This window comes from Vespa velutina, chromosome 18 (assembly GCF_912470025.1).
Source record: "Vespa velutina chromosome 18, iVesVel2.1, whole genome shotgun sequence".
Lineage (NCBI taxonomy): Eukaryota > Metazoa > Arthropoda > Insecta > Hymenoptera > Vespidae > Vespa > Vespa velutina.
In genome coordinates, this window is record NC_062205.1 from 4,014,341 (window position 1) to 4,032,046 (window position 17,706).

A 17,706-nucleotide genomic window follows, 5' to 3' on the forward strand; every position below is an offset into this window, starting at 1 on the left:
TCGCTATAATTAAATACAGTGAACAGCATTTCCTACGCCTCGTTATCGTTTGTGCGACTACATACATACATGTACGTACTCTTAAGCCGTTCTTCGCTCGTAGCTTAAACGAACCATCGAAGTGCTCTCTCTCCACGCAAGCTCTTTTACCTACTGGCGAATCGCCAGTCCTTTAATATACCCAATTAAAAAACCACTTCCCCTCATTTCGTCCTTGTACACGCAGCGTTTATAAACCACGAAATTGAGCTTGACATCGAATTAAGGCGAAGCTACGTACGCGAATAAAGTGCTGAAACAGTTGAGAAAATAAAATTTTTTCATTTTCAACCAATTTTTAAAGAACATTTCGTTATAACCGAAAGTGTTGTTTTCTTTTAAGAAAATCATTCCAAAAAGACGTATATCGATGTCTTGTTCCTTTTCCTCCCATACAAGCGAATAAACTGTAGAAATAACATTTATTATTATCCCAATTCTTTCCATTTTCCAATCGATTCTCGTTCTTTTCTTGCGCTATAAGTGAAAGTATTAAATTATTAAATTTCATTATCGTATCGAAGGTATCGTTCGAATCAGCAACAGGTTCTAAAGCTTTTGCAAGATCGTTTCCTTGGATCTTCGGGAACAACAATAAATGTATATCGTGTTTCAAGACGGTTCCCTCCAACGATATAATTGTCACCGATCTTTGAGTCTTGAAAGAATATCTTCCTTTTTATATAAGCTGCTGAATAAAATAGAATGCACGAGTAAGAAAAACTAGAAAGAAAAGATGACAACCATGTGTATGATACGTTTTACGAGGAGGAGGAGGAGGTGGAGAAGAAGAAGATGACGAAGAAGAAGAAAGAACCGAACCTTGTAGCGAAGCGTTCATCATTCAAGACTGGAAACAATAGGCATTCTACTGTTCGAGTGCATCCATCCGAGTATGCTTTTCCTGCAATCTTACGTGATTCGTAATGGACGAACATGGTCGAGATGGTAGAAAACTGGAAAGATACTTTGTTGGTAAGTTGGCTGATTCAAGATTGGATACGTAAGAACCGAGAAAAAGAAAGAGAAGCACGGAAGATAGAAAGACGGCAAAAAAGACGGCAAATAAGAGCTGAGATCAAGGGTAGGGAATGAGAGAGAGAGAGAGAGAGAGAGAGATCCAGAGGGCGTGGACGAAAAGTTGAAAAATCTGCCTTAATAAAGGAGCAGCCATTATCGCGGCGAACGTGGCCATTGTTCGACGGACGAAAACGTTTCGTGAAAATTACCAGCAATTAAACCAATGCCGTTTGGCAGAATTGGCTATAAAAAGTGGCACAGCTTTGTGGTTACACAAGTAGATAGGATAAACCTTATCTAAAACATATTGTAAGGAGAGCCTCCACTCGTCCTCTATCTTTTTTTCATTTTTTAAGAAATTTACATTTTAAACTTAAGAAATGTCGGTCGATGAGTTCTAATTAGAATTGTTTAACTCGGTCAAAGATTCAACTACTCACCGTCGATGTCGATCTCCTGCAGCATCGTATTCAATTCCTCGGCCCTGGCGAATTGTCCCAAGGAACGCATCACTCGTCCGAGTTCTTCTTTCGTAATATTTCCATCGCCATCCTTGTCGAAGAGATTAAATGCTTCTCTAAACTCTGAAAGGGTTTATTTGAAATATTAAATGCCAATCAAAGAGACCCTACCAATTATAAGCGAATTAATTTTACACCGAATTAAATGAATCTTGATATTAATTAAAGTCGATATCGATTCCACTAAAATAAAGATTTCAACCACTCTAAAAGTCATCAAGCTGTTTGCCGTGAGTTAGTTTTACTTAAACTTTTAAACTTTTCTGAAAAGTGAACCCTTTAGAGAGAAGAGGAAAAAGAAAAGGTTACATATAAGGGAATTCAGTATCGAGTGACTACTCGACATTATCACGTACACGCGTAGCTTCGCTCGAGAAGATAGTGGTAGTTTGTGTAATTGTTCTCTTTCTCACTCTCTCTCTCTCTCTCTCTCTCTCTCTAGTTGAAATCCGATTCCTTCAGACTCCGAGCAAGCTCAGTTCCATTTAGAGGGAGAGAGAGAGAGGGAGAGAAAGGAGCGTGCGTACCGGCCTCGAATTTGATCGAATGCACGAGAGAATAGTAGAGCGACTTCGGGTTGTTGCCCGAAGCAAATTCGACGAAGAGGAACTGAATTCGGATAGTCGATGCTCGAGTCAACCGTTTAATAGCCTCGTTTCATGAGCCATTGACTTTATACGTACGTACCATCGGCTCTTCGACTATGGAGTGCATCATGTCTCGGCATACCTCCTTCTTTCTCTCTCTCTCTTATAAGCACTCTCTATATAGGCACCCTCGTTTTTCTCAAGACCATTGTATACATATCGTTCTTATATCGAATATCTCGTCCGCAGGTCACGCGTGAGATTGCTATTCTAGTACCCTCATCGCCATTTTCTTATGATAGCGATCGATCGAATGAAAACCAAATGAATAAATTTTTTCGACGAGCAAAACTTATACGAGTCAACATTCATCTTGTCTTCTCTTATTACTATTATCATTATTATTATTATTATTATTATTATCATTATTGTTGTTGTTGTTGTTGTTGTTATTGTTGCTACTATTATTATTATTATTAATATTATTGTAATAATCAAGATCAAGTTCGAGTGTTGCGACGCATCCAATACTCTGTAATAAAGAGACGCAACATATATATATATATATATATATATATATATATATATATATACATATATATATTCGTTGAGTTAACAAGTTTACACAGATGCTCTTATTCCCCTTGAGAGAACCGTACATACATACTCGTGATTCTCGTAGTCCGCGAATAGTCGAAGTAACTCCTTTCTACGGTAATCTTGAACGTACGTTATTGAAGACTTCTCTAGAGATTCTCATGTAACGACGAAAGAGACGACATTATATCGAAAGACAACAATTTTCGTAAACTATAATCCAGGGTTTCGTCTAGGCGAAAGTAGAAATAAATCATAAGAATAAAAAGCAACTTAATTACTTTTGTTATAAAACAATATTTTTTATTCTTATCCCACAAGCACATTATCGAAGTTAGACCGTAAAACTTTGTGACAATGATTCTCGAAAACTCTAATAGAAGGTCCCGTGTCTACGCCATTGAAAAAAAAACGATATTTAAGAATAAAAAAAGAAACTTGATTACTTTTGTTGTCCAACATTTTTTCTTCTCTCTACTCGTAAAACTTGTTATCGAAGTTTGACAAAAAATATTTAGGACACGAAATACTCTTTATATATCTACATATGAATATAAAAAAGAAATTTATAGACAGCGGTTCTTTTCATTTTAGAAAATAGGAATTGGAACGAATGAATTTGTAAAGACGGGAATCACTTGTATTGTTATATCATATACGTTCCCTATCCCACACGAAATAGTTCCGATATCGATGAATAAGAGTACGATGTCGGTGACGTGGAAAAATCAATCGGCGATCGCAACGATTAGAAGAAATATTCGCTCGTATCGTAGAAGCGATTCGTTTATCGAGATAAAGCGAACAAACTTGGCAAATTGAAAGTGAAGAGAAATCTCTTGGTCGTCTATAAATGAATTGTTAATTCTTAGAAAACAACGATATCTCACGCGGCGGATTTAATTTATCGCGCTTTCAAATCCCACCCGTCTCAACTTGTCGCGTTTTAATAATAATCCTTTATAATTCTATTTCCAAGTCGTGCGAGAGACACGTAACTCTTTAACGCTTTTATACATCACACGTCGGAAATTCTATCAACGTAATTTCAACGAAGATAGAAATCGTCTTTTATATATTCATATATATATATTTTATTCAATAACATTTAATAGCGTTTAACGCGAAAACGTAGGATACGTTGTCGATTCGGTTTTATTAAATAATTATTTTTATGAATTTCGATTTATGACCCGATCGAAGTTCAACTGAATGAGCAAGATATTACAGCAATAGGGAAACAGAAAAAGAGAGAGAGAGAGAGAGAGAGAGAGAGAGAGAGAGAGAGCTGCATTTAGCTTCGCCTTTAAGAACAATCGAGATACGTAAGATATCTCCAAGTAATGGCTCGAAATTCGATGATATCGTAATGTAATGCTTCTTTCGTTTTACGAAATAAATTTTTAATAATAATTACATCGAGTAGTAGCCGTTGTTCAATTGAACGGAATAACGATCTCACGATGATCGTACAGCTCGATCTATGTCGAATAATATCGTAAGCAAGAAGAGAAGATTCGAATGAGGTTATACATAAATCAAATTGTACGTGATCGACCATTTATTAAACGTAGACTGTACGAATGCGTAACTAAGAAATTTCAGTCCCAACTAGTAGTTTGTCATCGGACATTAATATCAAGAACGTTAATAAATTAGGATCTTTATGATCTAAGAGTAACTCACCCCTCATCTGAGACTTCGTTATAGCCGTGATCTTTCTCGGTTGAGCAGCCAATTTCTGGGGTGAAGCTGGAAACGACATGAGAGCATTCGAGGACAATTTCGTAGGGTCCGTCATCGGTACGACGGTGGACGAGGAAGAGGAGGAGGACGGGAAAGCTACGTCGCTTCCACCACTGTTCTCTCCTTTAACATCCTGCACCTGCACTTGCGATTGCACTTGCATCTGCGACTCCGTCGAACCGATAGACGGAACGATCGTGTCCGATTCCTTCGAAAGGACGGATAATGGCGGCGACGTAATCGCCGATGTTCTTGTCGCCGTCGTCATCGTCGTCTGCGTTGTCGATACGATTGTCGTCGTTCTTACAGACATCCTCGAAGGACATTCCCCCGTTTTTTCCTCTCCGCCAGTCTTTCCTACCACCCCACTGTTCTGCCTCGTCTGCAAATTCATCGATAGATTGGTCGATCAAATTTTCATCTCTTAGAAAAAAAAAGAAAGAATATATATATATATATATATATATATATATATATATATATATATATATATATATATCTTTCCTCGCAGATTAAGGAAAGTAATGAAATATCGGTAGATCGAATTTCCATAAAATTTTGAAAGGTCACCTACGCATGGAGAAATGTTCGAATTAAATTAATATTAATTAAGCCCTCTTTTGATTATACTCGTACTCGTGGATCGCCGAGAGAGAATTTCGCTCTCACAGACTCGCTAGCTATTACGAACATGAGTTTTCGGTAAATCTTTAAAGTGAAATTGTTTTTTATATGCGAATAATGGAATGGATGGATCTATTCCCATAAAATATTGTTATTTCTTTAAATAGGTAGGACGCGACAAATTATAAAGAGAAACACATTTACATAAATTTCTGCAAAAATCGTATCGAAAAGAAAACGTTCTTAGTAATACAAAAGGGAAAAAAATAAAGCACGAATTTGGCATGAATTAGCAGCACAGCTCCCATCGGACGAAAAGCATAATTAACCTCACGGAATTCTCCATAACTCTAGAAAGTTTTCTCACTTAATAGGAAGGTACCTGTTGCCGAGAGAAAGAGAGAGAGAGAGAGAGAGAGAGAGAGAGAGAGAGAGAGAGAGAGAGAGAGTGTGGGGAGGAGGGAGGAGAGAGTAAATATTTTTAATTACGCTGCGACAGATGTCCTAGACGTACCGTATAGATCATTGTAAAAAACAATACCATTATATAATACTATAATACAATAAATGGACATTATGCGTATAGTTTCTAGTCTGGTACGTCTACGATAAACAGTATCGATGGAAAATCGACAGGGGAACAGTAGAACGAGACACCAGAAATAACAGGGATAGATACTACTCACGTTGCAAGTCGATCGTGAAAGCAAATTAATCGCCAACGCGATCGTCACCGAAACAACGATCAACGTCGTTCGTTGAATCGAGTTAGGCGCATCGATCGAGCACCGATCGGAGTAAATCGAGTTCGGACGACGTGACCGGAAAGGTTCCACATCCTTTTAGGTAGCATGTAGGTGTTCTCTCGTTATCAGTCGTGTGCTGTTCAGTTTCCGGAGAAGACAAGTTTGTCAGAAGCTAGTTCGATCGAAATAACGTAGAGTACTCTTAGTCCGATAATGAGACCGAACAATGTCGGGTAACCTATCTTCGGATGGGTCATTTTCAGCATTATCATGAATGAAATTATATTGATAAAATGTAGGAAATATGTAGGAAATAACTTAGTAAAGCGATTCCGAAGTGAAAGCGTTCATTTTTAAGAAAGATATCTAATATACTCGATATCGATTCTATTACATCGATGATATCCAAGTGTACAGATGAAAAGAGGGCATTTTCCCCTTTAAAATGGTGTTTCTTTCGTGTCTCTACGACTTTCCGTTGCGGAGATATAATCGTTTATATTTCGTCATTCATAATTCCATTAGCCCGCGCTGGGGCTACTACATACTGATCGTAGTACTACGTAGTACTACGAAACGTAATGCGTAAAAATACTATTTACTACGAGCTTGCGTAAATTCCAAGAATTTATATAGGTCAGTGGATCCAAGACTTTTATGAAAGAAATTATGTAGGTCACTGGATTATCGTAAATATAATTTATTAAAATCGATATATCTTCGGAACTAATAATCGTAGAGACTTCAAACCAAGACCATTTTAAAGGACATCTTTTTGTTTATTTTTTCGTCACATTCTTAATAATTATTAACAATTTGTTATAAACAATTTCTTATAAAAAATTTCGTACCAAAATTTTTTTTTTCAATCAGAAACTAGAGAGACAAAGTTTTATTTATTTTCTTACTATACTTGCAATAATTAGTTAACGATTTGTTATAAACAATTTTTTATAAACAATTCCGAGAAAAACTTTTTTTCAAATTTACTTTTCCCAATTCGATCTACTTTTTTATCATACTAATAATTATTGTTACAAACGATTTGTTATAAACAATTTTAACAAAAAATTTTTTGCCGATATTTTTTTAGTCGATATTTTTAATTGTGTGTTTATTTTCTTACCGCATCAGTAATCATTTTCAATATGCTATATTAACAACTGGTTATAAACAATTTGTTATAAACAATTTGTTATAAACAATTTTATAAAAAATTGCTTACGATATAACTTTCTTATGAAAAATTTATATTTATTTTCTTACCGTGCTTATAATCGTTTAACTATTTATTAGGAACATTTTGTTATAAACAATTTCGATACGAAATCTTACTTTTTAATTAAAATCACTTTCTCCCTCTCTCTCCCTCTCTCTCTCTCTCTCTCTCTCTCTCTCTCATTCATTCATTAATTCATTCATTCTCTATTTCTCTTTCATTTATTCTCCATCTCTGTTTATTTTACATTCTTTTTCTATCTTTGCTCAAGTGTCAGAAACAAAAGAGAATCTCTGGAAAACTTTCAATTCACATTTTCAGCTTTAATCTAATATCGACATAGCGACTTTTAAATACAATGGAAAACACGACGGAAGTCAATACGAAAAAAGTGACTCGAATGTCGGTAGGTAGGACCGATTTATCAAATTCGCAACCGCGAATTCAATCGAACGACGTTTTCGAAGATTACGATTTATCTTTTTTTATCATAATTCTCTGAAACTTTTGTATGCTCGGTGAGAAAAAGAACGGAGGAAGACGAACGAAGGTAGAAAAGTATTTTGAAGAGAGGACTCGATAATGCAGACCACTGTGATGAGAGTTATCGAATTTCTTCGTTTTATACGCGTTTCTTCGCATATTTTGAGAACGTGGAAATAACGTTAACGTATCGATCGTGTTCTCATTAAGGTCAAGCGTTAACCAACAAACAGAAAGAAAATTCCTCTCTTCTTTCCTAGCACCGCAAATTACATTCTCTACCATGGAACGTCAGCCCCCGATGTCGTTCTTACGAATACGAAAGGAAGTCTACTTTCTAGTGTGCCTTGTAATCGTTGAGTTATCGAGAGGAAAGTTCTCGTTCTAATATTTAAGCGGATGCATCGATAAGCTACGAAACGCACTTTTAAATCATTTTTAACTTAATACGTTTATTATATTTGTTAAATAAATTGTATAGTACATAATGGCTATAAAATTATAATAATTATTAAAAAGGCGTAATATATAAATGTTTCAGTATAAATACATCGTAATATTTTGTTTCTTTCGTTTCGGAACGTCTTAATAGAAAAATCAGATGGATAATATTTCCAGCTTGTAAATATAAAAAACTTACCCTACTGAAGTCTCTCTTCCTCTCTCTCTCTCTCTCCTTTTAACTATCGTCAAGATTTTCGTAGGACGATCGGTAATGCTTGCAAATAGAATGTGACAGGAAGAGAGACACGAGTCGCACTAGCTAGATACGTGATATATCAGCCACGGCCTTCTTAACCTCTGGCTGGCTCTTAATTCCTTACCGAATACTTCACCATCCGACAGAAACTTCATTAACGCCGACGACGACACTAATCGCTTCGCTTGGTATCCTCGATCTCCCCACCAATCTCCCATACACCTTCTCTCTCTCTCTTAGGTCAAATAATGGGAGGGACAAATGATCGCGCAGGAGCGTAGAGATCGTCGAACAATTCGTGTTTTTCTTAATCGTCAACGATCACGTTCTATCGTTTTTTATCTCCTCGACACTGCAAGAATCGAAAATAAAACAAACCCGACGCGAATAATTCTTCCTTTGGACAAATACTCGTCTAAGTTGCATCGCTCGTTCATGCATACTAATCGAAAGTATTTCCAAAAACTCGATTATTCCCTCAATTTGCATCTTTCCCGTTCGTCAAAGACGGCAAAAGATAGATGGTAAAAAATTCGAAAGACCGGCGAAAACGAAGAAGTGAATTAAAAAAGCAATGGCGAAAAGACGCTATTCGATCATACTATCTTGTCATTTTAAACGAAAAAGGCCAAGAGAATGCGAAGAGTCGAGTCGTTATTTGAAACTGCTTGCGGCAGCGTTTATTAAACATTCAATGTGCGAGCTCGCGATTAAGACGATGGATGCCAACTTATGAAATATCCGTCGGACGTGTCGGTTTAGATTTTTCGTGGAAGCTACAAATTTATTAACTTTTTTATTCGACGTATTTTTCTTCTCTATGCTAAATGAGGGGAAAAAGATGAGAGGGAGAGAGAGAGAGAGAGAAAGAGATCAAACTAAAATTTAAAAAAGAAAAAAAGGGGACTCGATATAATTCAAAAGTTTCCTTGGGAAGGGAACAATTTGTGGTAGATTAGTCGACCATAGATTTTTTTAAATACCCGACACGATTTTTAGATAAGTCACAACCATTGACTTTCGAGTAGCTCTTTAAATCACCAAGACTTTCCTACTGCATGGCTATTATAAAGCTTGTTCGATATGTACTCCTTTCCATTCGTTTCTCGGATAAAAACTCGATTTACGATAATTCTTAGCAAAGGGAGATAAGCGTGATATGGTGTGACGCGTCGTAAAGGGGATAAAACTCGTGAATTATCAGAGTGTCGAACCACGGTTTAATTAAAAATACATTGTCCAATCTAACTAATGAATTTTTTTTCATCCTGTTAATAGTAAAAATCTCAGAACAAGAGCTAATTGCGAGTGGTAATCTGTTCTCTCGATGAAGCAAATTATTCATGATTAAGCGATTAATATCCGCATGAACAAAGAGAGAAAGAGAGAGAGAGGGAGTGGGAGAGGGAGAGGGAGAGAGAGAGGGACAGAGAGAGAGAGAGAGAGAGAGAGAGAGAGATGGGAAACGAGTGGGATGAACTCGTTAGGGCTGTGGCTGACCGCCTGTTTACTACCGAATTTGCTGGATGTACAATAGAACGTAATCTAAATGTTGACCAAAGTGGGTGCGTCATAAATTTTCTGTGAGGTCAAAACTAATCGCTTTTGTTCGTTCCCTATACTCTTTATCCCGGCAATAATTCAGGAAATTGGAAAAATAAAAATATTCGACAAATTTTTGAGTCGAAATTCTTTTCTTGTTCTATTCAATCCTAAGAAAAATGGCATTGCTTTCGATGAAATCAAAGGCAATAAAAACAATTCGGATACGAAAATCTTGGCACATGTTCGAAAAGAAACGAAGCCGATCAAAAGATAACATCTAGTCGATTTTGTTAGTCCTCTTATTCGTTGTCTTTTAATAAACGTCGTTGTCGTTAACTCCGATCAAAATACAACCTAGAAGAAAAGAAGAAAGACGACAGACCAATTTGATGACAAGTCTGGTTGAATTTTTAAGTTTCGCGAAAGTACACTCTCACTTTTTTCGGAAGTGTACCGAGTTCAGGAAATGTTATCTTTTGACTCGAAAAGCAACCTATCGATAGAAGGAAAACTACGGATTTGAAGTCTCAATTTCGAGACGTATCGTTTACATGGATTCTTTGAAAGGAAATTGGAAATCGACCCGATGGGATATACATATTTTCTTGTTCTTGTTCGTACCATCTTGTCATCGTTTCTACCGAAGATGAAACAAAGCTAGCTTTTCTTTTGTCCTCGTAAACGTAAAGATTTTGTCAATCGAAAATATGATAAAGCCTTTCCCTCGCAGAATCCTTTTTTCCAAATCGATGACGAAGAATCTTAACGATTACACGAAAACATGTATATCGTTTATCTGAAAATACATTAAAAACAATCTTAATCCAAATTGTTTGGAAGTGTTCATTCCCTTATTTCGAAGATAAACGCGAATCGAGGAAATAAAGAATTGCGCGGTAAATGAAAAAATCGTTCTCTCTTTCTTTCTGACGTCGATCTATAATATTAAAGGTGACGCGAAGTAACTTTAATTAACTTAAACGCGAAAAGACAACGGTGGCTTTCACAAAGGCACGTCTTCGTATGTCACTCTTTGTTTTCCTTTAGATTTTCTTCGGCAAGACCGTAAGAAAGTTCAAGAATCAATGGAATATCGCCTAAGGCAAATAAGAAAGCTTTACCGATCACCATGGAAAAAATACGAGTACTTATTAATCATACATATAACTTTATTTAAAATTGTAAGTAAACAACTGCCAGAGTGTTTACTCTGACAAACTGCCAGAGGAAATTTCAAAGAGGTATATTATGAAAAAAAACAAATGAAGAAAGAAATAAACATTGCATTGCTGTCAGCGAGCCCCGTGTAGAGCGAAAAAAAATTCCCTCTAAAATTCATCTCTAGAGGATTCGTGCGTTTTAATCGAAGAACTCGAAGGCACGCTGTCATGGACATTACGTTCTAACGTGAAACGATGTATTAATAATTCGGAATGACTCTCCGTGTTATTCCACGAAGACTGATAAAGGACGAAAAACGAATTCAAAAAAGGATTTATATTCGGCACGCGTTACTCTCTCCCTCTCTCCCTTTAGCGATTAATCCTGGAATCCGAAGTAGCAAGTGCACGCTGGAATTTGAAGGGGATATGGGTAGATTAGGTCGAACGTTCGACGAATGTATTCCCTCCCCGTGCATGATTTCCCATATATCGTCCGCTTATCGCACATATATACGGTTACGTACGAAAAATCAAGCTCATAGCACGAGTGGAAGATGTCGGAGTAAGGTCATAGATTGTTGGAAAGTTTTCTGTAGCGATTTATAGAGAGTTTCACTTTATTCGGACATTTGAAATATCAATGTCAATGGAAATAAACGTTTGATCAAAAAGGAGCAATGTCCTTTATTTCAAGATTTCAAAGTCGTCCTTCTTCTTTTTGTTTTTTTCTTTTTTAATGGATCGACGTATTTTTATTGCCACCGAAACGTATCGAAATTAATAGAAATAATCGTTTGAGATGAATTTCGTAAGAAAATGTAGGTTCTTACTTACTACGAAGCCATTTGGAAGGCAACAAATTCATATCATGTATCTTAAACGAACTATAACGATATAATAAAAATATGTCGGAAATATTTGAAGATCTTGAGTTGAATACGTGCATAACTACACATACGTAGGGTGGCATTCCGCCACCTTTTCTCGTCTCGTAGCCTTAGCGAAATAATTCAGAAACGGTACGTACACAGGAGACGCGCTCATCCAAATGCGAGAAGATGGAACTGACCGTGATAGAGATCGAGCTGCCAGGGAAAATACTTGTCGTACGTACCTACGTATTTATGTATGCATGCATAGACGCGTATACATATTTACATATACATATGTATAAGCAAGATACGTAAGCACGGACAGGTCCGATTATACGCGTCTATCGACTAGCGAGCTACTACCGAGCTCTGATCCGAGCGTTATTGGACATCTCTGAAAGGTTATCCTCGATATCGAAGCTCTTATTAAACCATCCACCGGGACGTCAATGACTCTCGCGATTTACGCGTCGAATTAAAGCCACGGGACTACAACAACAAGTCCATCTTAACGTGGCTTCGTATTTCTACAGATTGGTGAACGGATCGAAGTTAACGGGTATTCTTGAACACGCGTCAGATGGAAGAGTATTGATAGTAAAAAAAAGATATATGTACGTCGTGTAATAAACATAATGAAAAAGGTGAGCGACGAGAAAATGATAAAGAGAGAATCTATAAAGCTAGATAGGTCGTTATATAAAAGTATCTTTATCCTCTCGACGCACTTTTCCAGAGACTACTTGAAAAGCTCGATTCGATCTTTCTTTCATGTCGGAAAGACCATTAGACGCGTCTTGGGAAAGTTGGAACCATTTAGTTTTTTAGACAGTCGGAAAGTAATGGTCAAAGGTAGAGTAACGGAGAAGGAACAATCCGAGAAGCACTTACTCTTGTAAAACTCGAGATGCAATATACGCGAGCTCTTAGAAAGCGAGTAGATATCGTCGAAACAGACCGTTCCTTCGAACGAACGAAATAACAAAAGTTTATGAGTTCTCGAATCCGATATCTCAGCGTGAACGACGAACGAAACCTTCTACAAGCGTCAATGACGAACTTATCAAATTCTTCCTCGTGCCTTTTTCGTTGCGCGCGCGATGAGAAAAATTGCGATCGTGAGCGGAGCCTCGAATATATGCTTCGAGTAAGAGTTCCGCTGCGAGTGGAATGTCTTAATTGAATTTAATATCCCTCTCTCCGACAACTTCTCTCTCTCTCTCTCTCTCTCTCTCTCTTGTTCATTCATCGAATCGTATAATTCCTACGTTTTCGCATTTTTCATATTTTGTACTCGAGTACGGAAACAAAATTCTACTCATTATATTTTTCCGTGGCGAACGTAGAAATTATTAGAAAAAAAAAAAAAAGAAAAAAAAAAAGAAAAGTTACCACGAAATAATAGACGTAGACATTAGCGTGATCCGTACAAAGAGCCAAAGCGTTTCACATTGTCTGTTTGTATTTTTCCCTTTTTCCAAAAGCAATGTGGAATACGATGCCGTAAATCGCTATCGGATTCCCTCTGAAATATATCATAGTATTGTAGAGCTATCCGTGCGTTTACCTTCGGTTACGATATAAAAGTATCGCTGTCGGTATTTAAATGCTCTCCGAAAGAGACGAATTTATGGAAAGTTCATAAACGCGATACAATTGCACGATTAAAGAGCGAGCGCAAAATAGGATAAAAATTAATAATTTCCTTTTTCCTCTCTACTTTATTTCCTTTTCTTTTTTTTTTTTTGTTTTTTTCCTTTTTCTTTTTCTTTTTCTTTTTCTTTTTCTTTTTCTTTTAATAAACCAATTTTTTCAATGCCCGAACCCGTTGAAAAGCGCGATAAAATCGCGATAACTATATTACAGTCGATATAAGTAATGCGTCATTCGATACTACGTACAATTACATCGAAGCGTTCGCGAGGGATTTCAATGCGGGGGTACTAGGTCTATGCGCGATCTCAAATTATGATTAAGGCATCTTTTGCCGGTAGAAAAGTGACGATGATATTTCTTTCAACTTCGAGAATACATGCGTGTATGTATATGAGGATATATTTACGTATAGATCTGTGTATATAAAAATACGAATGCACCTGCGACTGACAGCAATGAAACGAAATAAAAGAAAGCCGTCTCATTTCGAACGTTAACCCGATAATTTTCCATTTCCATTGAAAATTCGTGCTTTAAGAGCCTCGTTAGTTAAAAAGTCACGATCGAATTCTTTGATGAATGTTACTCTTCGAATTTAAAAGATTTTTACCATGACATAAGTAGTATTGAACAAATGAAGACCGCGTTAAGATAAAACAGATGAAAGAAGGAAACAAATGATAAGAAAGGTGAAGGTAATGGCGGTGAAACAAAAGGAAGTAATATGATTCGAAAATATCATCGAAGATCGAGAGAAAGGAACTTGGACGAATGTGGACCATTTTGGTCTTGCATATATGTATGTATGCGTGCACAGGTTTGCATGTCATTGTTCGTTCTAAAGCAGAAAAAGGGATTCTCTTCGAAGAATGTAAATGTACCTGTGTTTCCCTTGTAAGAAAAACAAAGAGAACGAACGTCACGAGAGATATGAATTCCATTGAGCGGCGACCTTCCACATTCTTCTTACTATCGAATAAACCCACCAGAATAAAAGAATATATCTTTCCGCAGATTTTCGAAAAGATTCGACAAATCTCATATATTTTCTTTCAATATCTCTTCATCGAGTTGTGTGTGTTTTTAACCGTCGTTGACCTCGACCGGCAATTACTTTCCCTTGACAATCCACTCCGATGACATATACTCTGGCAAAAAATGTCATCGAATAAAAGATACCTGGTAATAAGTGGTAGCAGTAATGTAAAAAGTAAAAATTACCCTGTGAAAGTATTAATTGATAAAAATATAATCTGACTTAATTATAAGCCTGAGGAATTAAAGTCGTTGTGCGTGATAAGGAAAGACTTATCCCCTTGATTATCCAATAAGAGTTAAAAAAAATCCGGCGACAATCGAGATGGCAATTAATCGATCCAGTATTAATCGCCGTTACTGAAAGGCAAATAATTGATTTGGAATATTTCAAAAGTTTCACGCGCTATCTCTCTCAAAGTTGAAAGGTTATCCGCCGGTAAAAAGATTTGTTATTATAACCAAGGGAGAAATGAAATTTTCTAAAGTACTCTTTACGTTGACGATAAGGACGCCGTAGAGTTGACAAATGAGCGCTTGACGCTATCGGTGACGTAGAAACGTCTAATAGGAACATCATCAGGCTGTTAGAAGAGATAAGAGAGCAACGCCGTGATCGTTCATCGAGGATTTTCCCGAGAACGGATACGACGGCCATCGTCCTCGAGGAACGAAGTAAATGTTCGAATAAGAAAGGGATATAAAAAAAAGGATAAGTGAAAATGGAAATCGAAAGAGGAGCAATGACGATAAGATCCTCCTACGAGTTATCTTAATCCATAGGAAATGAAACTGGATAGTTAATGTCCTCTCTTCGGCAAATTCACAATTTTCACAAGGGGCAAAAGGGACTCTTAGAAAGTTGCTTGAAGCTTGAATATATATATATATATATATCTCGATGGAAAAATGAAGGAAGCTATATGAGGAGGTACTATTATTAAAGTACCCGGACAATTAGTAGATGCGATATAGACCATTGAAATCGATTAAACATTTATTACAAGGAATTTAATACAATCGCGTAAAGTAATACGAGCGCAAGTTTCTGTCAACGTTTTCAAGTAAAAATGATTAATGCTCGTCGGGTCCATCCTTTTGTTCCTATATAAAACGTCCAAATATACGAGTATAATGGACGAAAAGGAATTTATTATACAAAGTTAATCCATCTCTGATCGAGCACTCCAAAGTTATTAGAAATACGGTAGAGTGAAACGATTTGAATAAATGGATAATCGAATAACTCACCATCAGGAACTTGACCTTGTTAACCAAAGGGGATGTCGTAAGGAACTTTTTCACGGCCGTGAACATTTTGCTCTCCAAAATGGCAGCGCTTTCGGCGTCTTGTCCGTGCGAACATCCGGCTCCGACGTCGGGCAACAACGGACAACGTCCCCCGATTCTGAGCAACAACCCTCCGCAATCTCCGAGGAAACTCCTCTTCTTTCTCTCTTTGTCTTTGCCTTGGCCGAATGCCAATTTATTTTCCGACAAATTGTACACGTGCTACAGTTTTTTCTATTGAGATAACGAGATTCGAAAGGTCGGAAGAGGGGCTCTACCTTTTTCTAAATTGATCTACGTCGATATTATACTGTACTCTTATCGTTGCAATTTCGTCGGATCAAATGGACGATTCGAATAATAACCTCTTCGTAAGAATTCTTCTCTTAAGATCACCCTAGTCGTGCGATAAATTCGATCGATATAAATCGGAGGATCTTAACTCGAGGATCGATCTCGATTCTTATAGATTCTTTCAGAACATTCAATCTTTCTTTCCCTTTTTTCTTCCTCTTTCGATCGAGAGAAGAGATCGACGTAGAATCGGAAGAAGCCTTGACCCTCAAGGAGGATCCTCAAGGTCCCGACTGTATCGCGTTCTCGAGGTAGACTGAAGTCTGGAGCGGCTCGACGGACGCTGTCGGTTGCTCCAGAGGCCGAAGAACGCGCGCGCGAGAGAAACGCGCGGGGCGTTCGGGAGAAGCGTTCGGGAGAGAGAGAGAGAGAGAGAGAGAGAGAGAGAGAGAGAGAGAGAGAGAGAGAAAGGGCTCGAAAGGGTGGCAAAGAGAGAGAGAGAGAGAGAGAGAGAGAGAGAGTAGAGGGAAGGGGAAGAACAAAGTGGGAGAAAACGCGAGTCTATCGAAAGAGACAACGAACGAGAATGTGAAAAGAAAGTTGGCCGAAGTCGAGCCGAGTGGAATTTCGACCAGTACCACTAGTTGCTGGTTAGCCTTGCACCCTTACACGAACAATGCCCGAGACCTAGCCATTGATTAACTTCAAATACCCTCGTTAGTGACTCGCAGAATTCTGCGATCCGATCTTAACGAAGGATCATTTATACGAATGAACAGGAATTACAAGTAAAGTCGCTTTTTGAGTAAACGAGTCGGTCAACGTATCCTTTTTAATAGCAGCTATTTAATATTCAGAAAGGGGAAGAAATGTATCGAGTAACGTAAAGCTCTCGATGGAGAGAGAGAGAGACCAACGTAGAAAAAATAACATTGGCAAAAATACAAAGATCGCCGATTAGCAAACACAATTTCCACTTATCGGAAAGAATATCTTACTTCATCGTTTCGGTGAAAATATTGTAATGTACGATCTGTGGGGAAAAAAAGTACTCGTCGTTTTCATTAAATTTATAAAACAATAGCTCACTAGCGGAATTTAAAATTCGTAATTGAGCATCGTCGATTTAACGAAGCATCGCAAACATTTTATCTTGTCTCTTTTTTATTATGGTGAAAATTTTGAAAATATTCCAACGATGTTCGTTCATATTCTTTGCCGGTTATGATAAAGTCATATTCAATGGTATCGCAAATAAATCACACTGCAATGTAATTAACAAGGAAAAAAATTTCAGCAGAAAAAAATTCTTTTGCTTCACAGCGATCATGTGTACAAAATACAAATAATTGTTCGAGTGTAAATTTCGCTAGTTTACTATCCCATACGTTTTTTTAACGATTTTATTAATAAACTTTAAGAGGATAATTTTTGATCAATTTTCGGCTAATCGAGAACTTTTGTGACATGAAAACCTGGAAATTATGCTATTTAATCAAATAACACAAGAGTGCGGACGCGTGTGCGCGAATGAGTTTTTTAAAGGTGTATATATATATATATATATAT

At 37.1% G+C, this 17,706-nt stretch overlaps 1 protein-coding gene across 4 annotated transcripts in view; it reads right to left on the minus strand.

The window, feature by feature from the left end:
- LOC124955436 (calmodulin) overlaps positions 1-16,460 on the minus strand; it is a 37,963-nt gene extending 21,503 nt beyond the window's left edge. For 2 of the 4 annotated variants that reach the window (XM_047509885.1, XM_047509883.1), the window contains exons 1-3: positions 15,805-16,460; positions 4,451-4,892; positions 1,500-1,643 (exon numbers count right to left, since the gene is read on the minus strand). In XM_047509885.1, coding sequence (XP_047365841.1) covers positions 1,500-1,643; positions 4,451-4,892; positions 15,805-15,870 — 652 coding nt within the window. In that variant the 5' untranslated portion in view covers positions 15,871-16,460. The other 2 variants (XM_047509884.1, XM_047509886.1) reach the window with 2 other exon arrangements.
- Between the last annotated feature and the right edge of the window lie 1,246 nt (positions 16,461-17,706).